General features: G+C 39.2%; 5 protein-coding genes across 5 annotated transcripts; 3 read left to right on the top strand and 2 right to left on the bottom strand.

Annotated features, from left to right (window-relative positions):
• Positions 1–2,561: 2,561 nt before the first annotated feature.
• PCYB_032190 (cysteine repeat modular protein 2 PbCRM2) lies at positions 2,562–9,646 on the bottom strand (the record flags this gene model as incomplete). Its single annotated transcript, XM_004220889.1, has 6 exons — positions 2,562–6,317; positions 6,546–7,825; positions 7,988–8,677; positions 8,861–9,046; positions 9,190–9,390; positions 9,634–9,646. 6 exons carry the CDS (start codon positions 9,644–9,646, stop codon positions 2,562–2,564), a joined length of 6,126 nt encoding a protein of 2,041 aa, XP_004220937.1.
• A 2,184-nt stretch (positions 9,647–11,830) lies between these two features.
• PCYB_032200 (30S ribosomal protein S8) lies at positions 11,831–12,330 on the top strand (the record flags this gene model as incomplete). The annotated part of the gene is made up of 2 exons (XM_004220890.1): positions 11,831–12,005; positions 12,245–12,330. 2 exons carry the CDS (start codon positions 11,831–11,833, stop codon positions 12,328–12,330), a joined length of 261 nt encoding a protein of 86 aa, XP_004220938.1.
• Positions 12,331–14,450: 2,120 nt separating this feature from the next.
• PCYB_032210 (prefoldin subunit 3) lies at positions 14,451–16,018 on the top strand (the record flags this gene model as incomplete). The annotated part of the gene is made up of 6 exons (XM_004220891.1): positions 14,451–14,633; positions 14,740–14,810; positions 15,001–15,112; positions 15,318–15,422; positions 15,540–15,629; positions 15,893–16,018. The coding sequence occupies 6 exons, from the start codon at positions 14,451–14,453 to the stop codon at positions 16,016–16,018; spliced, it is 687 nt and encodes a 228-aa protein (XP_004220939.1).
• Positions 16,019–17,615: 1,597 nt separating this feature from the next.
• PCYB_032220 (hypothetical protein) lies at positions 17,616–21,440 on the top strand (the record flags this gene model as incomplete). Its single annotated transcript, XM_004220892.1, has 7 exons — positions 17,616–17,684; positions 17,894–17,999; positions 18,100–18,149; positions 18,332–18,842; positions 19,248–20,222; positions 20,431–20,480; positions 20,682–21,440. The coding sequence occupies 7 exons, from the start codon at positions 17,616–17,618 to the stop codon at positions 21,438–21,440; spliced, it is 2,520 nt and encodes an 839-aa protein (XP_004220940.1).
• A 536-nt stretch (positions 21,441–21,976) lies between these two features.
• Positions 21,977–23,386, bottom strand: PCYB_032230 (hypothetical protein; the record flags this gene model as incomplete). The annotated part of the gene is made up of 1 exon (XM_004220893.1): positions 21,977–23,386. A coding segment is annotated over one exon (1,410 nt), but the record flags the coding sequence as incomplete, so codon positions are not given.
• Positions 23,387–25,583: the final 2,197 nt, after the last annotated feature.

The following is a 25,583-nucleotide window of genomic DNA, read 5'->3' on the forward strand; positions in this document are numbered from 1 at the left end:
TGAGTCATAAATATAATTTTGTCTTTTAGAAAAATAAAATTAATAAAGCATTTAGTGAAATAATTATTTGAAATAAGCATCAAAACGAAAGTAATCAATTTTTTGTCCAAGTTCAAGTAATTATAAAGAATTTCATATATTTTATTGTTCAATTTTTAAGGGTTATAAAATATTATGACGGATAAAAGTAAATGTAAATTTGAATAAAGCCTTATCACACTTCTTTTCCTTTTAATAGAATACACAATTTTTATTTAAAAATGATTTAATATACACAATAGAACATGTATGAAAATGTTTGCTATGAACAAAAATGTTACATATGACATAGTATATGCATTAACTTGTATTAAAAAGACAGCATATTCTATAACAAACAACATTCATATGTATGGATGTTTCAAATAACTGCTTTTTATTGTATTATTTGGGATATTAAGTTTTTATTTTTTGTTTTGCATTGCTTATGTTAAAAATAAAACAAAAATTTAACGTTTATGCACAAATGTAAATATACTGTTGATAATTTTTTTACCTTATGTGTTTTTCTTTTAATGTACTACCTTTAATTGTTGAGCACAAATTAACATACAGTGATCCTCTTTTAATGTTCTGTAAATGCAGCTTAAATGAATCATTACTCACACCTCCACTACAACCTGAAAACTGTATTATACTTGTAACTCAGAATTGAAGTTAACCTTTTTTATATATGTACAAAGCTACAATGTTATTCAATTTACAACATATTTCGAAATAAAACATATTTTTAAAAAGAAAAAAACACTTAGACAAAATTGTCTACGTTAAAACTGCCTTTTTCTTCATATATATATTATAAGAATCGAGACTGTTGAAAATACATTTTACTTTACGTGTTAATTTATGAAAAAACATACCAAAATTTTTAGAGACCCACTTTTGTAATAACAACGGTAATCTTAAAAAAGTAAACAACAATATGTTGAAATATGTTTTAAAACAGAACCTTCAAGTTGAAGGAAAAAAAAAAAAAAAGACAACATAAAATCGCTTTTCTTTTAAGAAAACGAGTTGCATCCACACAAATGTAGCAAAAACATTTCATTTATAAATTTGTTCAAAATAGAATTATGCAGTAGAAAACATATGAAATTTTATGCATTTTGTTGGTAAACATTTATGCATCTTCAATTTTGTGATAATTTCTTTTGTTAGCTTCGCTTTTGTTCTTTCATTTTATCTTCTTCTTTCCCATCTTTATTACCCAAATTTTCTTCGTTAGTCTCTTCATTTTGTATAATGTTGTCCCCTTCTTCGGCATTTTCTATGTTCTCTTCGTCATTAGTTACTTCTTTAAAGCTGAGTTCTTTTAAATTATTATCAAAAAACTCTGAATCGTTATTCAAAGCCGCATTGTTATAATCACATTCATCTTCGTAATAATTTGCATCTTTTAGCTTTTGATAGTTGTCAATTAGATTGTTTATTCTTTCATTTAGTGTTTCTAATTCATTTTGTAATGTCCTGTAATCAAATGGGTCCGCTTTAACTGCATCTTCAAAATCCTTTCTAAATGTAATTTTTTTCTTTTCATTTGCCGTTATGAGGATGTCATACAATGTTTTAAGCTGTTCAATTTTATTTTTAAGGTGAACGTCTCGTTCAAACTGTACAATATTCTTCTTGGCAATAAACAATGAAAATAACTGCATAATCAATCCCTTATCTTTCATTATAATTTTAGTAAAAGACAACTGTAAGTCAGAAAGTGTTAATCCTGATTTTACCNCGTTCTCATCATATAAAAATTTAAAGTCTGTCATAAAATCTTCGTCGTATTTTAAGACATTAATCAACACTTCATAATCAGAAATGATAGTGTGCTTATCTCCTTGATATATGATACTCTTGATGTTGTTTTGAATAATAAGCATATTTTTTGTAAATAAATTCAATATTTTTTTATGTCTTTCGAAAAAGGGGCTTTTGTTTAATTCTGATTCCTTAATTTTTATCCATTCATCGATATTTTGGGGGTCTTTGGCAATTAATTTAAAATTCCCCTTTTACCCTTTTTATGAAGCATTTCATTATCAATCACTGATAGTCTCAACATAAATTCCATAAAATAAGAATGAAAAATGGTAAAGTTTAAATTGGATACTCCAAAATATATAAAGTTAGATAAAACACTAAGGAAGTAATTTTTTCTTCATTCGTTAACAAACGATGCTTGCGTAAAGGATATCTTTTGTATTTCCTCATAAATTGAATAGAGTTGTCTCGCGTGTTCAGGGAAACTATAGGCTCTTTATAATATTTTTCCTCAGCTATCTTTGCCATTTTTTCAAAAAAATTATTTAAAAATGGAATTTTAACACGCTTTTTTATGTGTCTTAAATTTTCTATGTATGAATAACATAGAGCTATCAAAACTTTAGCTACAAATATGAAATTAAAAAATAACAGAAATAGTAGCACATAGAAATTTATGGTTGCATGAGCACTAGATACTGTTAGGAAGACAAAAGTCATCAGAGTAATTGTCCAAGCAAACATGCTATAAGTTTCCAATTTATTTAAAATATGATAATTTCTTGAGTCAAAAGGTTGAAGTATGATCTGCACTGTAAGAAAAAAAACAAAAAAACGGAAACCAGCCACATAGTGGTACCAAATATTCTGGCTGTTTTAAAAATAGGGACTGATGATATTAATAAAATTAAAATTTTTCTAAAAAAGACAATTGACTCCCAATACCAAAATTGAAAATTAAAACCATTATTTAAGAATCCATATTTAAATAAAATATTTTCTGAATGTAAATGTTTTCGATTTTTGTATAGCACTAAATATGACATTAAGGGAATGCCAATTCCCCATACAACTATCCCGATAATACCTAGCATAAAGAATTTTGCATAATCTCCCGACATATCACACTTTACACTAGGTGCATAGCTCATATACTGCTCTACAAATTTATCATTGTAGTAAATTGCCTTACAATCTAGAAGCGTTAGCATAGAATAAGTAGTTTTGGTGTGAATAAAAAATAATAATGTGACATACATAGGAATCATATCTTCAAGAAATTTTTTTATTCTTTTAAACTTTGAATCTCCAGGTATGGGTATATATCTAAACAACACCAGACCTCTTTCCGATGGCAACTCTTGCATGATTTCTTCATATAGTTTTGTTTTCCCTAATTCTTTAATTTTGTCTACTACATTTAATTTTATCCTTGTTTGATCTCTAACTTTAAACTTGTATATTTCTACCACGAGATACATTAAAATCGTCAGCGTTATTGCAAGTAATATGGGTTTAAGGGCATAAAAAAGCATACCATAATAATAAGCATCTGAATGCGAAAAATTGAAATAAGTTGTTAAAATGCAATATGGACCATAATTTTTTTTTGCTTTTAACAATGTTTTAATACTTTGGATTATATAATTAACGTGAGATGAGAAATTTAATGGAAAATATAGCTCGCTTGTTCCCATGACATAAAAAATTTTCATACAAGAGAAATAATTCAACGCAATTTTAATAACTATAGAATGAACGGATTTTCTGTTAGCTCCTGTAAAGACATTTAAGTATGCCATAATAACTGTAAATAACAAGACAAAAATACTGACGAAAATGATGTGCAGGATATTCATAATATTTCCGCTGCATTCTATGCATAAATTTAGCTTCGAAAAATTATTTGTGTATCCTTTTTTGCACTCCCCACATAAAAAATTGGTCATAGATTCATGACACTTTTCATTATACACACAAGCTTCTTTAATTGGGCATTCTACGATGAACCAGTCAGCGTTGTATATATTTCCCTTTAATTTATAAAGTGCATAATTTTCTTTAGGAACAGGCATTACATGTTTAATTTTTGAAGGGTCCAAAGAGTTTACACTTTTTTTCATGCTTAATAAGGTTTCTTCTTCGAAACCACCTTCACAGTATGCACCATCGGGGCAGTTTACGCAGATACCATTTTTGAAGTAATAATTTGTTAAGCAAAAGCAATGTGTTTCATGCGTCGTCCCGGTGAAACTGGTTGAATTGGGCTTACATTTCGATTCGCAGGAAAAATCTCCAATCATGGTCTTAAAAAATCCACGTCCACATGGTGCACATATTTTTGTATAATTACTTGCGGTATAGACATGCTTATATCCTTTTTTACAAACACAAAAACTTTGATTATGTGGTCTCTCTGTCTCAAATGAAACGACGGTGTTTGGTGGACATTTTGATGGACCATAGTGGATAGTTTTGCTCTTGTTATTAACTATCATTTTCCCTCCTTTGCAATAAGTATTTTTATCACTGCACGGTATACAATGGTTAAAGAAGTAGTAGCCACCTGAACATGTACAATCTTCTTCCTTTGCACTTCCCACTTGTCCATCTGTTGTATACGGAGTTAAGCACATAGTGCATTCCGCATTTGATACAAAATCTTTATATGTGTTAACTGGACAGAGAACGCATTCACGAAGCGCTTCTTTACTTAGAGTGTAGCCTTTATCACAGAGACAACTGGACTCACTAAAAGATTTCTCAGTTTTCGTTGTTGAATTCTTTATAGGGCATTTTATTTTTTTAGGCTTGCACAGATGTAAAGTATCCTTCAAAAAACAGTCTTTTAATTTCCCACCTGGGCAGTAATATCCCTTAGGACATTTAATACATTTGTTTTCATTAATATCCCAGTAATAGCCCCCTACACATATACACTTAATCCTACTCGTGGTTTTTGTATATGTTGTAATACTGTTTTCTGGACAGGGTTTCTTTTGTGTATTGCTTAATTCTGACTTGTAGTAATTTTTTGGCACTTCTAAACAGGCGAACTCGTTTTCTTCTGATTTTGCATATTCAAATCCTTTTTTACACAAACAGTTTAAACGTGATACATTTAATTCATTTGGGGGGGTTGTCAAAGTTTTATCATCACAGGGCACCTTTTGGTTTTCATAAAATGAATATTTTTTATCTTCTGCAGGATAACCTGGGCAGTAGTGATTGTCTGGACATAGCAAACACAAATCTTGTGCATGCAAATAATATCCCTTTTCGCATTTTTTACACTCAGCTATGGAAGTAGATTGTATTGCATCTGTATATACATGCGCAGAGCAACTTTTACATTTTTCTTCCGAAACTGTGTTTTTGTAGGATCCCATTTTGCATGGTACACATACTTGAGAAGGTTCCATTTCTTGTTCGAAATCTTTGTAATCGTCAAAAATAGGATTAGTCATAAAATCGTAATTATTCAAATTTGAAGAGTCGAAAGGCTCAAAACCAGCGTTACATTTACAACTTTTTATAGAAAAATTTTCTAGTTCTTCATTCGTTGTATTTTCTGGGCATTTTTTTTTAGCACCTCTGTATCCACCTGGACAGAAGTGACCTATATCACACTGTTCACAAAAGTTTATTCCATCTTTTGAGACAAAATAATAACCTTTTAAGCATTTGCATTCGCTTTCTTCTTCACTCCGACTACCCCTTATTAAACTGTGCGAATTAGGATAGCAGTGGAAAATGCAAGGGGTGTTAGAAGTTTCTGATTTCCATGTTCCCATTGCGCAAGGAACACACTCGTCATTGTTATTTAATTCGTATCCTGGTAAACATAAACACTGTTCTATGGAAGTGGACGCTTCGTTTTTTGTAATTGAATTTTCTTGACACATAGTACATTCGTGAATATTTTCATGTTTCCTATATTCATTAATGTTGTTATAGGAACCTAATGGGCAGGCAACACAGCGTCCATTTAGCGCTTTCATCCCATCGGCGCAAATTACGGTAAATTGTATGTTTGTGTTTAATTCCATAAAAACTCCATACATCTTTGCGGTTAGGTTAACGGGATCATCAATAAATTCTGATAATTTTATTGTAATAGTTCCATCATATTTATCTATAGTTACATGCTGCGATTTATTGGCATTATGCACATCTATTTGAAAATTATGAAGCAAATTCATTTTTTTAATTTCATCTGACTTTATTTTTAGTGCATATGGAATTCCATTGTCTTGTATAATGGACGGATAACTATATTTTAATTCTGTCACATTGGTGATGTTTTGTATGGGATCCATCACGAAATGCACAGCTTTTTCCAGCTCCTTTACTATTAAAAGTACATTTCTGTTAATTAATTCTTTGTGATCATAAAATTTGTATATTTTGTTTATCTTGCCTTCATCAATATATGTGCTGTTTATTTTGGATACGTAGGAAAACCTTTTGCTGGGTTTGTTTCTATCATACAGTATTATGTTCATTTCGGTGGTTTCGTCCTGTGTTTAGTTTAGTGGCCGCCGGTGGGGTGAAAAAAAAAAAGAAAAGAAGAAGTAAATATACGTATTCACTAAAAAAACATGCACATTTTTGAGAGAACAAGTCCTGCGTTAATGGAAGCACGTGTCTACAGGGACACTCCCTTTTCGCAACGCGCAGTTGTTTCTCCTCCTCCTGCTCCTCCTGACACAATTCGAAAGCAGTGCCGCAGGGGCAGATGCACGAACCTCGTTAACGAACAGAACGTAAGAATCGCCATAGGGAAAGGGCACTACATGTTTGGGATACTGCAAATATGTGTCAGATTGGCTAAAGATAGAATTGTACAAATAGGCATTTTCGACATTTCCGTTACTTTCCCCCTGAAAGGTGTCCATGAGAAGTAGCAGGTTTCGCTGTACCATATAATGGATGGCTATTACAGAGTTATTCATTTGATCAATCAAGAAACAATCGAATGATCTATTTTTTAACATTCCACAAGAAACGTCAGTTATGAGATATGATGAATCTTTCAGAACATCTAGACTGAACCTTAACTCACCCATTTCTTCAAATTGGTTTTTTACAGCATTAGGGTTATGTGTGTACACAGTATCAAATTTTAGGTTAACTATTATTATTCTTCGAAGAGGATCTGATGTTACTAAAAAAAGTAGTTTTAATTTCCTATTTTCATCATACACTGGTTCCATCAAAATAGGCGTTGAGCAATTCTCGCATGTTGCAAAATTGGCATAATCGAAATAGTTACTTAATAAGGTGAACATATGAGGGTCATCTACGTATATTCCTGTATTCTTTCTCATCCTTTTTACGTTATTGGGAGTAATGTCATACACAAATAACGATTGCAAACTTTTCTTTAAAACGTATAATTTTATTTCTTTACTGGTTACATATAGTACTGAGCTAGAAGCATGAGTGATTCTGAATTGAGCGAAACGTTTAGGCGTCATATTTTTGTCTGAACTGAACGTTACACTTATTTCATTTTTTGACGAGTAGCACAGAAAAGATATGTACAGCGCGTCTATCTTATTATGAAAAATGTACTCCAAGAGATGAGGATAAAATTTGAAGAAGATAGATTCTTTTGTCATCACATATGTTCTAACATCATCCGGGGGGAAATTTAACTCATTCAAAAGAAAGATATTTTCGTGGGTGTGTAAAATATACGGCTTTGATTCTGCGCGTCCGATTAACCTGTATTTTCCGTTTTCTCGAGAACAGATGTCCAACAATTCATTGTATTCACTTAATTTTATATCAGACACGTGGATCACATCAATGCTTATCTGTTCCATTGTTTCGACATTTATTTCTGATGTTTCCTTGGAATAAATTACCACTTCGCCTGAGCAGTTCTCTGCTTCCTTTTTTTTGAAAACCACTTCTGATAATTTGCCTATCCCTATTCTCTTCAGAAAAATAGAGTGTCCTAGCTTTAGTTTGGTGGAATGTAGGTCCACATATAAATAGTTCACCTCCTTTAAGTCATATCCTGGGCGTGGGGAAAGGGGAGCAAATCGGTTGCAACATAAGGTACTGAAATACACGCACGTGTGACGCACGCGGACAGAGCATACATGCTCTTAAATGAACGGCGGAAATGAAAACTCTCATGTGCGGAAACGCGCGGAGGGTGCGCGACGAAAGGACTAACCCTTAACATGTATAGTTGCTAGGAGAGCCGAAAACATAGTCCCCCTTTCAATGGACGTATAACATAGTAAATAACTTCCCGGTTTCCAAAAAACTACGTCTTCTATTATTTCATTTGGACCCATTTCGTACAAATAAACATCATAAAAATTCAGTCGCCTCATATTTTGGTAAAAATCTTCCTGCACTTGGGTGAAAGATTTCTTGTTAATATTGTTGCAGTGGTACCCATGCACCATTTCGATAATGAAGGCATTCTCAATAGGGAACATTGTTTCATATTCTTTAACATTAATATTAATCTTTTCTCCTGTGCTCACATCGATGACCTTCGTAGATGGCACAATAGCTCGCAGGGTGTAAATTTGTGTATAATGCCTACTGGCTAGTAAACAGCTATTGTAATTATTGTTCAGATAGTCTATGTAACAGGAACACACGTTAAAGATCCCTTGGGCTTCTTTTTTCACATTTATATTTTTAAACTGCGAGCCAATTACTTCGCCCTTGTGCAATATTGGTTCACCAAAAGGGTTAGGTGATTTCTGGAATTCGAAGTGCACACTCCGCGATTTGATTATGTCCGAGCATTTTTCCGCAGTAATGATGATTGAAGTTCTCAACAGGATGGACTCGTTCAGGATTTTCAGGTCGAAATGTTCTCCCGACTGGACAACCATATGGTCGCGATCTTAAAAAAAAAGGCAACGTGGTATAGTATGAAGCGGTGTGGCAGAACGTAGAGGTGGAGCAAAGCAGTGTGGGGAAGCACGGTATAGCATATCACGACATAGCATATCGCGACATAGCACACCGCGACATAGGACACCGCGGCGCGAAGGAGTTCGCGACCCGATGAAGGCGAAATTTTCACTTTTTATCCGATACTGAGGGACGTTATCCACGAGGCATTTAGAAGGGTGCTCATTTCTGTCCCTGTACGAAAAGACATAGTCCAGGTTAAAGTCAACAGGCACATCGCAAATTTCTTTGGTAGTGGTAATTCTGCTGCACGTGTTGCCATCTCTGATTTTTTCATTTTCGTAGCAAGCGGAAAGGACTGAAAGAAGGTGGTGGCAGTGGTGGGGGGGTTATGGGAAGCAAAAATGAGTGCAATGATCGAACGAGTAAATCGGGAAAAAAAAAAAAAAAAAAGACAAGCACGTTTAACTGCACATGTACGAATCCGATTTCAAAACTTACATTTTTCTTTTTTCCCGGAGTAAATACTACTTATTAGGATTAGCGGGTCCTTCTGTTTTAACTCGATGATTTTCTCTAAATTTAGGGATACAAAGTTAATTCCCCTTTTCTTTGCTTTAAGGATATTTTGGGGGGATCTTTTAAATTTCAGTTTGTCCAGCTTTACTGTAGCGCTTCTCCCAGATTCACTGCTTTCATTTACTAACAGGAGGTAAGGAAAAAAGTAGGCATGTTTTTCACCCGGGTTATGTTATGCTGGCAAGTGCGATGTGTGTCTACACGCACATTTGTGCCTTCGCGCTGTTCAGACTAAGCGGTTGCGCGTTCACGCGTCGACTAGGTAAACTTCATTTTTATTTTATTTTTCCTGCTACTGCCAGCTATGTCATTTTTCAGCGCTCCGTACTTTTCATAGGGGGGGCAACCTTGGGCTCTTTTCCACACCCTGGCTTCCCATTTGACACTGCTTCGCTCTGAGAAAAAAACAAAACAAAACAAATGGGTAAGCATTTGCATGCTCGCCACACGTGCATAGAGACAACAGATCGGCCTACTTCATCCGAGCATTCACATGCACCAGTTCGTACCTTCAACAAACAAATAACCAACACAGAAAAAAAAAAAACATGCCCGGGTTTACCATTTTGTAGACAAGATTTAGAAAGTCATTTTTGAGTACACCCAAAAGGAACAGTTGGAAAAAAAAAAAAAATTCACATGTTCCAAAATTGGACAAATCACATTTTTAAAAATGTACCAATGCGCACTGTAAAATTAAAAGAAATAAAATTGCGTGCTCATTAGGGATATAAATGTGTGTATTTAAAAAATTCAAATGCGTAAAATGCCTTACCTTGATACCCTTTTGACAATTTTGTTTTGCATGCAACGACGTGGCGCCAGCTCGAGATCAAGAAATTTCAAGCCTGACCCTTTTGCGCAGAATGAAGCCTCACTCTGGTGATCAGCTCATTTATGGGGAAACATAAAAGGGGAAAATGCAGAAAAGGGAGCGGTCAAAATGCAGAAAAGGGAGCGGTCAAAATGCAGAAAAGGGAGCGGACAAAATGAAGAAAAAAGGAACGGAAAAAATGCAGAAAGGGGCACCGACAATATGAAGAAAGAACGCAGAAAAAAAAAATAAGGCTGCGCGTGCCCTGGTGCACGCATTAAAACCGCCTTTCAAATTGAACACAAAGGAGACCAGACAAAACGGGGGATAAGCCTACCCCATGGGTATGAAAAAACTGCTCAGACTTCTTCCTCTCATGTTGAGAATGCACACCATCTGAGCAAGTCACGACGACATCATGCACCCACATAGGAGCACATTTTACCACCAAAATATAGGACATACACCCCCTAAGTGTTTAAAAACTCATTTGCAGTAAGAAGCGGCACATTTGGGAAGGGACCCCCCATCTCTTACTTTTTTTATTTTCCGTTCCAATGAGTCCTTTTTTTTTTTTCCTCTCAGAGCACTCCATATGAGGAAGGCAAATTCCACTTCGTATGAATGAAGCGGTGTACAGTTCATTCTTTTTAAATGGCTTCTAAACTTCGCAGCAGCATAAAAATCACCAACATTGTGCAGACTGCCATCAAAAAAAAATAATCCATGTGAATGCGCACACGAATCTGTTGAGACGGAACTTTTCAAAGGTTGTGAGCATTTGGAATGTCCACATTTGGAGTGTCCACATTTGAAGCGTCGCAGTGCAGATAATTTCCCATGGCAGATGTTGCCATGAATAAGTGGGCTCTCTTCCATGTTCCTAAATTGTGACAGTCCCTTATCCCTATGGTGAATGCACATATGTAGTATATTGTTATGCTCTTTTATTTTTTTTTTTTACCTGAACAGTGTACTTCCTCTCTTCGTCTCATTGGAGACACTCCAAAGATTGAAAACACAACAAATCGAAGAAAAGGAAGCAAAAAAAAAAAAAAAAAAAAATTAACACAAAAATGATCGACTTGTATTTATATATCATCCCATGTGGAGAGAAAAAAATAAAAAATGCGTTTATCAAAACAAATAAAAACTGTACATCATGTCCAATTTAAAGAATCGCGCGAAGTTCATTTTGACGTGCACGTATGTTTGGGTGAATCCCAAGCAGATGTGTAAAGTACATGAGCAACGGGGCGATTGCCCAGGGGGAGAGTCCCTCTATACTTTCCCCTTTTGTCGTGTGTAGATGGTGGCCCGAAAGTAAAGGGCGCAAATACAATGCAACACGAAGAAAAAGGGAGTCTTTCCCAGGGGCGGAAAAAAAAAAAACGCCAATTATAATGGAGCGGGGCCGAAGTGTACTCCTTTTTCGCGACAAAGGGGTTAATTGAAAAGGAGTGGAGAGAAAATTAGTTAAACAACGCAGATGCGTAGCATCTTACCCAAGTATATTATATTATATAATATTATATTATTTTATTTATTTTTTCCTTCACCTCGCCATCTCCATTTTGACGAATGCTACTACGTGGAGGCCCACGTTAATGTACGCTTCCCCCTCCCCATGGAAGAGCCATTTCAATGAGGAACCCCCCAAAAGGAACATCCCCAAGAGGAACATTCTCAAATAGGCCTGATGCCAAATTCTCCTCAGCCGTTTATGCCAAAGATACGTGACAAGGCACAATGCAGAGGGCATGCGAAATGGTCGTATCTTTGCTACGGACGGATGCCATGACCCAAAAGTGCCCTTTCCACGTACTGAACGTCCAGATACTTGAGCTCTTGCAGAAGGAGGGACTCATTAGGGGCTTCTCTATCAAGGGGACAAAAATTGATATTCTGCTTAAGCATTATAAGGGTGCGCCGGTAATCACCATCTGTGCATATATATGCTTGGGCGTACATCTCTACACAGTTCTCTCCCCTTGCGTGGAGGCAGCCCAAGCCGTCGTTCCTCACGCAGTTGTTTTTTTTTTTGTGACCAAACGATCTTAAAATGAACCTCTTTTGTACGAAGAGAGCTTAAAGAGAGGTAGCTTTTTCCAGGTAGCCATAAACACTACATCATTGTCTTTCCCTTTTTCCCCCTTTTCTTAGGTCATAAGAAACATTCGAGTCGTTTCGAAGCCAAGCAGAGATATTTGGTTAACACCCCACGAGTTAAAATTTCGCACACGTTTTAACACTGGCCTGTGGGTTATGCAAACAAGCTGTGGAGTGATAAGCCACAGGGACTGCATTCGAATGGGGGTTGGTGGGAAAATGTTATTTGCCGTTAATAATGGGTATCAGCATTTTTGCTAGTTTTTTTTTTTTTGTGGAAAATTTTATAAAAGTGGGGAATATCGTCAGTTGTGATTTTTCTATTTCCAAAAAGGGGCACATACATGAGACATACTCGTAATTGCGCAGTTTGCAAAGATGTACCAAGTGCGCATTTAAGGTGCGCTTCTTCCCCTACTCACTTTTCATTAACAAGCAGAAAAAAAGAGGATGTCCCTGGTAGTGTTGCAAATGGAGGTGCGCCTACTTTGTATGTGCCAATTTTGGCAACAAACGTGAATTGAGGAGTGATTTATTACCCATAGCAAGTGCCACACGTGGGTGGGTGGGCACAAAATTTACGATAAAAAAGAGGGGAAAAAAAGTTTGGCCACCCCATATGTATGTGTACATGTATGTACACAGTTAACAAATTCCTTCCCTGTGCAAGTTGCTCACTGAGATAGAATGCTCCTACGTGGAACTCTTGGCAGCAGCGTCCATTCGTAGGTTCCTTTTTTTTTTCCCCTTTGTGAGAAGGTGTGCCCCGTTAGCATGTATATACGTGTACGAGGTGAAGGAAGGCCTTGCGTGCAAAGTTAAAACGAAAAAAAAAAAATGAAGCAAAGGAAAAGGGCGTAATTACGAGGGGGGGGGCGTCTGACCGTCCACTTTTTCAGGGTCTTCAATTTTTACGTGATTTTATGTGCCAATTTTGTTAAGCATTTCTGCTTCGCCACAGCGGTGGGGTGTGTACATATATGCCGCGACACGAACATGCAAACGTACGAACCTACGTGTGTATCTGTCCAGCGTGCCCATCTCGTACATGCGCAGCATTTAAAAAGAATTGCCAAACTTTTGCATCCACCCAAAGCGAAATTGCATAAAACATATTAAAAGTTTGCACACATAATGTGCACCTTTTTTTTTTTTTTACCCTTTAAAAATAGCCCCTACCCAAATGTGGGAGCAAAACCAGGTAGACGAAAAATTTGCCCTTTTTAAAAAACCCACAACTGTGTGCCTGTCCAGCCGAAATAGCATGTTGCTCTTGTGGAGTAAAACAAGCAAAGTAAAAGGCACACGGTGTGTGTGTGTGACAATACTCAAATGCCTCCAAAAAGAATTATTCATTTGTGCATACAAGTACTTATGTTCATATCCAGCAGAATGCGTACACTGATCGCATAGTCAAAGCGCAAACGGGGGTGGCCTCATGACGGTGTGCTACTGCGATGGGGAGGTCATCTGGAAGGCGACAAAAAAGCGTACCGCACTCGACTAGCCATGGGGAACACATGTAAATTTGCAAAAATGAAGGGGCTAACCATTTGGCGTTATACTCGCCCATTTCGAAATTGTGCATGTAGCACGTAGCTCTCCCTTTGTCATGTAAGCGTGGACCCATTTTAACATTAACACGAGGGTACATGTTGCGCAAAAAAAATTAAACATAAGCGTAAACATAAGTGTAAGCATAAGCGAACGGGTATGCGAAAGCATAAGTGGAAATATAAACATGAACACCTATGTGACACCCAAACAAACGCCCTTGCTAACTAGTACGACTTCCCTGCACGCGCACCCGAGGAATATATATCCCTGTGACGAGGATCAACTTCCGACGCAGAAACGTGTGAACAAAATTGCAAGCAAAACATTCAGCCGTAATTATCAAACTCGCATGGAGGCAGGAATTATTTTCGCGTTTTTTTTTTTCTCTCCATTTGTGCGCCCATTAATGGCACTTGTTTTTCCACTGCAGGAGCTATTAACCTGCGCAGAACATGACGCGAAGGAGCGGCAATTTTTTGGAAGCAAGCAGTTACATTAGCAGAAGTGTGACTTCGCAAAAGTGTGCCTTTCCATGCGCATGTATAATCGCATAGATACATATGCATGTACGTCCGCATGTGTGCGTAGCAATTCCACGCTGCCCCTATAAGGTATCCCCCCTGACGTGAACCCAGCTGTAGCAAACTCAAAGCCGTGAAGGCGAGCTTGCCATTTTTCCTCACCCATCCTGCGAAATACAAACATGTCATTTGACGATTTGACGGACAACACGAGGTCCGTCCGGAACATCCCCGGGGCTAAGTTCATAGTTAGCGAAAAGATAAACAAAGTGGAAGAATTTAGAAGCGCTGCCAAGAAGCGCTGCTTAGAAGCCATTTTTTTGGGGGCCACTTCACTTAGCAATCCCAATTGGAGCGTTTGCATAGTGGGGGAGCGCCACAAGCAGCGTCCACACAGTTCTATTTGGCCTCATGTTAACCTGTTTCGATCCATGCCTATCCATGCCGATGCATCTTGCCTCCATTCCGCAGGAACACGTCACAGAATTTCTGCAAAACAAAAATGAGGAAACTGTTCTTCGCCTGGCCAAGGAGCTCCTATTGTAAGTGCACCTTACCCTTTGCGAAAAAGACGTCTCCACCATGTGTGGGCACCACGTACATATTCGTTACCGCATTGTAGCTTGTACATACAAGTGGAAGCCCTTCGCTTGCAAAAGGCAAACATAATAGTAACAAGGTGATGAACACCCTCCCCCATGGTGGAAATTTCTCATACCATGTCTCCTTCAGGAAGTACAAATTTATGGAGCACACTTTTGTAACTAGACAGATCAACACGGAGAAGAAAATCCCCGAATTAAAAGATGCCCTAAAAGTAGTAAATGCCCTTTACAAAAGAAAGGTTCGTCCGTTCGCCCGTTCATCCCTCCGTATGCATGCTAAACGTTTTTATAGTGCGAATTTATGAAGTGCTTGCAGCCCCGTTCGAGTTGGCCAACGTGTACCTCTTCCAGATGGTTTACCCATTTTGCCCACCCCTATAGAGGTACACGTGCATATGCCTATTCACACGCACATACTCATGTGCACCCATCACACCATTACAGGAAATGAACGAGAGCAAAAACTTGGAGCTGTATTTTCCCTTGGAGGAGTCCCTGTACGCCAGGGGAGTTGTCGACAAAACGGATCACATTTTACTTTGGCTGGGGGTAATCGAAAACGCAAGCATCACTGGCACGGATCGTTCTTCATTTTGTATCTTCGCCATTTGAGAGACACAACATGTACCGCCCCTGCTTAACCCTTCTTAACCCTGCACTTACTAGGCCAACGTGATGGTTGAGTTCCCCTTTAAAGAGGCCGTCGAGCTACTGAATCACCACTTGGATAGGGCAGTAAATCTGTACGACGAAATGGTACGCACACGTGTGCATATAATATGTGAGAAAGATAGATCATCTCACTATGCAAAAAAAAAGGGGAAAAATAAAATGCGGAAAGCGCATTTTCGTGACCATTTGTTTCATTCTCCCAATAAAATGACGCAAACAAAATATGCTCCTCTGTGCGAAGAAAAAAAAAATTTATAACCCACCTTTCAGGGTGTGGCAAAATATTTACATGGCACAAACTTGTTCGCGCTCAACGTTTATAATTTTTTTTTTTTTTTTTTGTCCAGGACAAAGAGCTTCAGTGGCTGCACGAACAAATATCAACCACAGAAATTAACATATCGAGAATTCACAATTATGTGGAGATGAAAAAAAAAAACAAAGAAAAGGACGTTGTTGAAGCTCAGGGCTAATTTATAGGGAACACGACATATAACGTGAATTACATTTCTTCACTATGTTGTCGGGAAAAAAAAGTGTAAATTCGTCTGTTCAGGATTCCATGACCGCAAAAAAAAGGCAATGAGTAAATGTGAAGGCCTACATGTTAAGTGTAGAAATTCTTACTCAGCATAAGAGGGGAGGCCAGGGCGCATTCATATTTTACAATAAATCACCCTTTTTATATTCAAAGGGGAGAAAAGACAAAATGAAGTGCAACTTTTTTAGTGAAGGGGAACAAATTTGAACAGCAAAGGAACAAATGTTCTTTGCGCTGTGTGGCGTGGCGTGACGGCAAGGCATTTAAGACAACTTCTTCACCCCCAGTTTTGTCACACCTCGTTCAATTTCTTCTCCATCCATATAGGCCCATTGCGACACGCCCTCTTTGACTTCATCCCAAGCGTAACAAACTAAGTCGAAATAAAAATACGTCCCTTTTCAAACCCATCGCAGAATGTTCACCCCAACTGGTGAAATTAAACATAAAATGGATTAGCCGAATGTGCGTGTATATGTATGCATTTAATTTGTTTTCCCCTTTGCTCATTTCTACTTGCAAAGCCACAAATTGTTACACAATTTTTTTTTTTAATTCATTTGCCAAGTTGTGCATTTTTTTATGATAGCCGTAAGAATTTTTTTTTTCTTTTTTTTTTGTGCACACACTGTTCAGAAAAAAAAAACAAAGGTAAAAGCCAGCCAAATTAAGCAACATAAATGGGGAACCAGCAAAAGAGAGAAATAAATGTATGTAATTTCTCGCTAGCTGTTGCAGATTGTTACAAAACAACCTGAACGAGTTAGGCAAAATTCAGCGTACATTGCTGTTTGTCCTCTATTTAATTCTTGAGTGTTCACATATTTTTGCTGAGAAATATGAACACAAAAAAAAAAAAATAAAGTAAATAAAATAACTAGCTAAATAACTAAGTAAAAGCATAAAAACCGTAAAGTGCATGCGCCTCACTAATTAAAAATGTCTCCTACTGAAGCGGCACACCCCTGCTACTTTGCCATATTTGGACAAATTAGCACTTCTGTATCATTCGAAAAAAGCTGCATTTTTTGAAACCACACACAAATCGCAACACAGCAACAGTTGCGCAAAATAATTGGAAAGGTTTTCAAATCATCGTTTTATCGTTACTCCATTCGAGAGGGGACACAGCCGCCTTGGCACCAGCGATAAAGCAGCTAAATGATAAGGGCACCCCAATAAGAATGGTTAATTTTGTTTCTACCCCTCCTTACGAAGAGGGGAATATATTTTTTAAAATGAAAAAGACAAAAGGTCGCTAAAATTGGAAAGCATGAATACGCCTTTTGCTCAACCCCAGTGGATCACTTATTTATATATTTATTTTTATTTTTTTTTTTTTCCCTTCACCCCCTTTTGTAGAACCTTTTTAATAACAATGCAGACTATTTGGTGGAGTTAAACGAGCTAAGGGAGTATAAGCGACTGTACAATTAAAATGAAAAATAAAAAAAGGCACGCCCAGTGCGTTTAAATTATATTTGTATCTTTTGCTTCACGTTGTCTTTTTTTTTGACTTATTTTGTAGCATGACTGAAAAGGTGAAGAAGTACGAAATTGCGGTGTATTCGTATAAAAACCAAATACGAAATTTAAAGGTAGAAAAAAAAAAAAAAAAAAAAAAAAATTTTTCAGTGCAATTTTGCTCTTCTAAAAAATGGGCACCTTTTCGAAAGGGCCGAACAGCCAAAGGGGATGCACCACTGCAGTGATTAGACAAAAACAGAATTGCTGCTACCAAATGGAGAGGTCCTCTTATAAAAAAAAAAAAAATAACCCTGTCGTTTTCTTCTTCCTCTCTTCGTAGAGAAGCCAACTGCACGGGGGAGACGTGAACATACAGCTGATAAACGTCTTCATTAACGCCATCTGTGACATAGTGCAGCACATATGCTCGGACGTGCGCACACCGGGTAAGGAACGCACAAAGTAGATAAAACAGGCGGAAAAAAATACTACATACGCCCGAACGTGAGAACGAACACGCGGACGGCTCCTCATTTTGCCCCTCAGTCTTGGCCCTCCTCCCGTTAATCCATTCCATACTGAATTCGATCACCGTGGTAGGAAGACTCAACGGCGCGTAGTTGCGTATGCATAGCTACGCATGCTCACTTGTGCGCAGTGGAGTGCGTCTAAGTACCCCCGCAAGGCGAAGCCAAAGCTCTGACGAAAGTCTTCACCCCTTTTATGTGACTCCTACCCCCAAACACCTCTCCCCTATTCCCCGATGACACCTTTTTAGAGGGATAAAAAAATATACCGGTGCACAAAATTGATACATACAGTATTAACCCAAATAGGAGATACACACGTGGAGAAGGGTACTCTAGAGAAAGCCCAAGAGAAGGAGGAAACGGAGACAAAGGATGAACTTCCTCCACACAAATTAGAAGACCTAGAGTGGATAGCTTCCGAAACTGATGATAAGGGGTGGCTAGCCATTACTGACAGATGGGAATTATGCAAGAGGGATTTAAAATGGTTGTGTGTGAAGACAAACAACAGATCATGGTTACTGTATCGACACCTCTGGGAACACTGCTCCAATGATCTGAAATACGTATCTGTACTATTTGATGATAAAAAATGGCTACATCTACATAATGTTTGGAAATTTATTCCCCTCAGTTTGAAATTAAGAGCTATCTCGTCGAAGGACCCAAGTGTTTGCAAGCCGTCCTTGACTGAAATGATCCTAAAGGATGATGATATTTATCGGGACAATACATTACCGCTCAGTTCGCACTTGTTGAGTAAGCCGAACGTGTGGAGTGATCCCCATTTGTCGGGTGACCTTTCACCCAAGTGTCTCCCACGCAGCCGGATGGGGATATACTCCCATAGGAATAACACTCATTTGTACGCAAGTGACCCCTTGGGGGGGAAAGAAAATAAAAAGTTGTTATTACTTCGTACTGAAGTTGAAGAGGGGGGAAATTTCCTAAAGGAGCCATTCCGAAATGGAGTGCCTGGCATGGAGAAGGGAACCCTTGAAGGAGGGGTCCACAAAAGTGAAAAAATGTTGGGACCCTCTCCTGTTAACCTTAACCGTATTAAAAAGGACAGTAACTTTGTAGGGAGAATGCTTTACTCGGCTAATTCAGGACGGGGGAGAGTAACTCCTGGGCCACGTCCCCCTCCAACTACCCCTTCGAAAGGTGAAGGTTGGAAACTCTTCTCAACCGGAAGAGGAGTCAGCAAAACATTGGCACCGCAGAACAGGCACGAAGACGAAGGAGAAAATGTAGCAGTCCCTTGTGCTGAAAAAGAGGCCAATCGAGTTGGCAGCTTGGGTACAAGGAGATATTCCAATGAGATCCATGTCAAGGAAATTTCTAACAGAAAGGAAGCCCAGGTAGATGTGTCTAAAAGGGGATTCATCACCCAGAAAGGTACTCCAAAGGATGCTAAACAGAATGGTGTGCACCCAGTTGAGAGTTATAAAGAGGAGCTAGCCAAAAGACAGGGGAGTAAAAATATCATGAGGGGTAAAAAGTTTTTGTCCAAAGGGCCAAACGGGGGATCGCCAACGGGAAATGAAGAAAAACAAAGTTGCTATTATAAAGGTACCGAGATGAGTGCCAAAGCGGTGGAAAAAACAAGTGGCCTCTCAGTTGAACCCCCCATTTTAAAAGAAGGAAGCAACCAAACTGGGGTGGAAGGCACGGATGAATCGAACACTTTGGGGGAAACTACTGTACAAAGTTCGAAGGCAGGCATAGCTCGTAGACTGCTGCCACCCCCTCAGAAAGGAAAGGTCGTACCAAAAGGGAAAGGACCCCAGTTAGGGGCATATACTCCAGTTTTGAAGCATCCACTTAGTGGGAAAGGCTCAGAAGTAGAAGAGAAAAGTAGCAGTAGTTTGTCCGTGCAAAATGGAAAAGTGAAGATGTCGAATGGGCAGTTGAAGGGAGTCATCTCGAAGGTGAAGAATGCCCCAAAGAAAATGCCGCCCCCCCTTACAGGCGGATTAAAAAACCTTATAAAAATAAAAGAACCAAATGGGAAGAATATTTCTGATTTGTTAAAGAGAAAAAGTTTCAAGGAAAGTCCATTGGATTTAAAAAAAAGTGGAAGCATTGTGCACTTAGACGAGGTGGTCATAACTACTTCGAGTGAAGATGGTGGCAGAGGTAAGGGGGTTATGAGTATGGGTGCTTGGGAACCCTTAGTGAGGCGCCGTCCAGTGATGCGATCCTCGTTCTGGGAAAAGCAAAAGGGAGAAAAATGGAGAGAAGCGAAGGGCAAAGGAGCGATAAATGTTGGACAAAACGGAGCAGCATTTCTCCCCCTTTTGAAAATACCCCACTAACGGAAGTCTTTTTTTTCTTTTTTCTTCAGAAGAGGAGACCCAAGCGAGCGTGTCACAGCGGGCGGATAGTCCCAAGAAGGTAAAGCGAAGGAAGAAAAAATAAAATAACATAAAATAAAAAAGGCCCAACCGTTTGGCCCCCCAAAGTTCGCTCGCTTTCCCGCGTGCACACATGGTAGCGCGAAGCTGTCTGTTCTCACGAGCAGCGCATCGCGACTGCCGCGGCGGTTGTTTGCTGCACCCCACGAACGCACCTACAATTACCTTTCTGACTTTGCAGGCGCCCAAGGGGAGCACCAGTACGTATTTCTCTGACCTATTTAATGCATTCAATTTCACGATAAATGGGAAGTTAGGAAAGCCATCGAGCCACAGTACTGACACGGAGAGGGAGGAGCGGAGCAGTGAATTTGATACCCCTGGGGAAAAGAAAAGTTCGGAGCCCAGCGATGATTCGGGTGCGGAACAGGAACAGCATAGGGATCAAATAGCTAGCGACTTGGAAGGGAAAGCCTTTCCAGGGGTAGGCAAAGGGGAGGGGGAAATGGTAAGACGGGGGGACAGCGATAAAGGAAGCGAGGGTGGAAGCGCGGATGGAAACGTGGGTGGAAACACAGATGGCAACGCAGATGGCAGCAAGAAATTCGGTGCGCATCCGATGGGGAGGAGCTTAAAGGGATATTCAATGAAGAGGGACTTCCTGCAGGTTAAGAAGTCGGTATCGAGTGCTGGGGCGCCAAGCGATGTGGAGATCCGGTTTGAGGGCGATCCACTGACCAAAACGATCGGCCACCTGGACCAAAAGAACGCAAAGGGGTTCTCCTCCATTTTGGAAAAACCCATGCAGAAGTTTCCCCCACGAAAGAGCAGCGGCATTTTGCAAAAGGTCCTGAACGCCGACTTGGCCCATCTGAATTATTCAAATAAAAGAATGACTGCAGAAGAAATTGCAAAACATAAGAATGCATCGCTCCATATAACTGTGAAGAGGAAGGTGTCTCTGTCGTCGTTAAAAATGAAAACAGTGCCGAAACGGTGAGGTTGGGAGAGTCTCTAAATGGGGCATCCCGGGGTGGTGCTGCTAAATGCAGCATTTCCAAAAAATGGGTTGCTTGCGCGCAGGGAGCACCCTCCCGTACGATGTCTTATGGATAAAAGGCTATTCCGATTAAAGCGGAAGGAAGAAAAATGAAAGGTGGGAAGAAACAGATAAAGAAAGGCGCGCTCGTTTAAGATGGCTGACACCCTGGGCGCCCACAAAACGTTTAGCCCTTTCGAGGGGTGCATAACATTGTTAGCTTCACTCGAAAAAAAACAAAAACAAAAAAAAAAAATAATAATGTAGCTAAAATGCAGATGTTAAGAATTACATACGTCCACCCGGTAGTTTTTTCCCCCTTAAATTATAACCGCGCAATGAGTAGAGGGGGTCTTCTTCTTTTACAAACTTGGGGGCGCACCTGGGAGGGCAAGTTTAACGCGGTTGTCTGTTGCTCTCCATTTGGATAGGTGCACAGGGCACGTGTACCGTACCTTACCTTGGCAGCGCGCGGGAAACCACAACAAAACCTACCTGATCATTTTAAAAAGGAAAGGCGCGCATGAGGCGAGCAGGATGCCACATATGTCCGTAAAGGAAGAAGACAAACCAAAAAATATTTTCTTCGACTTGTTATTAATTTCGTTGATATTTCTTAGCGATTCATTTTTGAGGTTCTGCAGCTTTTTGTTTGGAAACATATTTTCCTTTTTGCGTCTCTTAATAACTCCATCACATGCTTTTACGACTAGGAAGTTCCTTAGAGTTTCCATGGTTTCACTTGGGAGGTGTTTATTACTGGAAAGGCCATTTGGTTGTTCTTTGTCATTGCTGTGTAGGGGGTCAATTGGGTCGTTGGCAAGGGTGCTACTCGTGTTTGGCATACCCATCTGTGGGGGATCTTCGTAGGGATGGTCTTTAACGTCTACATTTTGAAGGGAGTTCCGCTGATTGGGAGAGCCTCCTTCCTGAGTGACCTCCCCGTGAGTCCTGTCCAAGCTGTTTTTTCCAATTTTGTACAAAGATAAGAGGCCATAAAAGGAAGAAAATAAATAGGGAACGACTAAAATCGAGCAGTGGACAGGAATGTCCTTCCAGATGGCACAATTTTTGAAGCAAATGGAACACAGGGCACATATAAAAGCCATGCACCCAGAAGGGTGTATGAGAACAAAGCTGAAGAAGTTTAATGCTTCCATTTGGTTCGCAAGGTATTTTAAAAATTGATGTGTTAGAAGATTGGAAAGTATGCAGCCGCATATGAATAGGGATCCAAACTTTAGGGACCCAAATTGTTTTTCGAGAAATCTGGAGGCCAAAAAAAAAGTGGATAGCTGAACTGCGCACTGTAGGAAATTTTCATTAACGAAAAATGGAGACGTCAAATATTTTATGTTGAAGAGGCTAGGCTGTACAGAGGCATCTCCGCATGTACTGCGTCTTTCGCTTGGGCCCTCTTCAAAATCGTGAATTATAAAGTAGGCATCCAGATGGTCCAGGATTTCGTTTACCCTCAGCAGGATGCTCGATTCGTCGTCGCAATTTTTCAAGTTGTAAATTAAAAGTTGGAAGAAGGACGAAATGCCCACCATGCCCAGCACGATGCCGGTCGTCACATATGGGAAGGAATTGCGCTCTGGGTAGTACATGGACGTTTCTGAGTTTAGCTTGTCACCGCGTTCGCTCCCTCCGTCCCTTTCATGCCTTTCTTTAAACGGATCTGCTTTGCCACCTTTGCAATCCGTTATGTGCCTTGTGGTGTGCGATGGGTCGCCCCCCTTCTTACTGTAACCACTGTGGGGTCTTCTCAAAGTCTTCAACACAGTTATACCTCTTAGCTTGGGCCCGCGGTTCCGGTAGGGGATAACCCCAGGCGGGAACTTCCCCCAGGTGCACCTCGATAGGTGGTTATGTAGTGCATTTTTCCCCCTCAAATGGTGAAACATTTTCCGCACAAGGTGAGCAGTTTTTCCATACGAGGAGGTGCCAAATTTCAGCTCTTACGGAAAGCTCTTCCCATATCCAACTTGGCACAAATAAGAGGCATCGTTCATTCTTTGCCAGGAGGACACTTACATCCATTCGCAAAATGGGGTGAAAGTACTCCCCGGGGATGTTTGCCACCTACGCGCAGGAGGCCACACCTGGGTAGTCCTCTAAAAGGGTCGTTTGAGCGGTGGGAGCGGTTCAAACAGTGGAGCCAGTTTCAACGTTGCCACGAACTACGCAGCAGTTACCTACCGCGGTGGGATCGGCGAACAAAGCGAATTGCGCCAACTACGCCAACTTGGCCAACTGCGCAGCTGAGCCAGCTCGTCTCCTAAAACTAGAAAAAAAAAAGTCCCCTTTTTGCATCCACAAAGTGGAAAGTTGGTTGAAAAAACAAAGTGGGAAATTTTCTGTATAATCCGGGCATAATATAGATCCAAAGCGCACGAACAGTAAAATCTACAACGCACAAGCAATTAAAGAGGAAGCAAGTAAAGCGCATTTCAAGTGAGGCGACTGAACCACATTGTTGCGAAACGCTTAAAAGGGAGTAATGTTTTTGCGGGGAAGGGGGAAAATGGGAAGCTGCGATAGTAATATTTTCCTTCCTTCCTTTTTCCTCCCACATTTTTTTTTACTTTTTCCCTTGAGCAACTTGGGCTTGGAAGCGCATGACTTAGGCTAGGGGCAAATCAGGACCCGAGCCAAAGCATGTAAAAGCGGTACGGAGCTGAAGAGGGGCACAACACGCAACCCGTTTCAAGCTGAAGTTTTTGCAAGTGGGTTAAGCCATGCCAGGGTTGTGTATTCTTTTATTATTATTTTATTTTTTCCCATTTTCCTTTCGAATTATCCAATTCGTGCGTTTTTCAATTAAAGGGGGATAGCCCAAAGTAGGGTTATTCTGCACATTATGAAAACCCCTCACACTCCCTCTTTATTGCATTTCAACTACGCTTTTATCGACCATTCCATTCGTCATGTTGCTCCTTGTTTTTGTTGTGCACGCATTGTTGCATGCTCCTCCTTCGCTTCTACAGCATACTTTCGAGCGCAAATCCACATCCAAAGCTAGCAAAAAGAGGGGAGGCGCGCATATCTACATGTACATGAATATGCAGGAGTATATGTATATATGCATGTATGTATATATTTTTTCCTTTTTAAAAAAAAAGATCCCTGAAATATTGGAGTAGTTGCAATGCAGAACGTGTTCGAATGAATAGTGGGCAAACCTTTTATGTGTACATGAAATTCTTACGCAAGCGCTGTCCAATATTCCTTTTGCTGCCTTTTTTTATTTTGTTATTTCTTTCTTTCTTATTTTTTTTCCTACTTCACATTCTTTTCTTTTTTTTTTTCCTTTTATTGATGCACCCTTTCGGCTGCATATTTAGGTTAGCCGCGTGATCGATTTTACGAGGTGTGCTGTTTATCGCCATCTAAGGTGCCTTTCCCATTCCAAATACCCTTAAACCCCTATTTATACACCCTCAAACCTTCTTTACATAAAACCTTACACCCATATTCCTATAACACCAAATCAGAATTCCTTCTACCCATACAACCATATTCTTATACCCTGAAACCTTCTATTCCTTTTACCCTAATAACCTTATTCATATACCCTACACTCTTATAACCCTTAACAGCTAAGTAGCAGACCATATTGTTGTTCCTAAACCCTAAACCCGAACCAATATTCTCCAATTTTCCACTCAATAATTACACACACCCTTTAATTTCCATACCCCTACGCCCCTATTCTTATACTTTTATACCTTGATTCTTATACCCTGAACCCTTCCTTCCTCTAACCCCTTTTTTTTTTTTTTTTACATTGCACTAAGGTTCCTACGTTCCTGTTTAATCAATATAAGTCGGGGAAAATTTTTTTACTTTATTTTGACCTGCTGGTAAATTTATTTACTGAAGAATTAAAATGCTTATTCATTCTGTTATAAATTTTTATCCGTGTAATTCTTTTTTATTTCTTTCTTTTAAACATATAAATACTTTTTTAAAGAGCTCATTACTTTTTCCCTTTTTTTTTTTTCCTTCTTTTTTGGCCCCCCCTGGGAAGTATCCTCCTTCATGTGGTTATTCAAATATACAAATGTAGGGAAAACAAAAAATGAAAAGAAAAGAAAGGAA

The sequence above is a fragment of the Plasmodium cynomolgi genome, chromosome 3 (genome assembly GCF_000321355.1).
Source record: "Plasmodium cynomolgi strain B DNA, chromosome 3, whole genome shotgun sequence".
In the NCBI taxonomy this organism is placed as follows: domain Eukaryota; phylum Apicomplexa; class Aconoidasida; order Haemosporida; family Plasmodiidae; genus Plasmodium; species Plasmodium cynomolgi.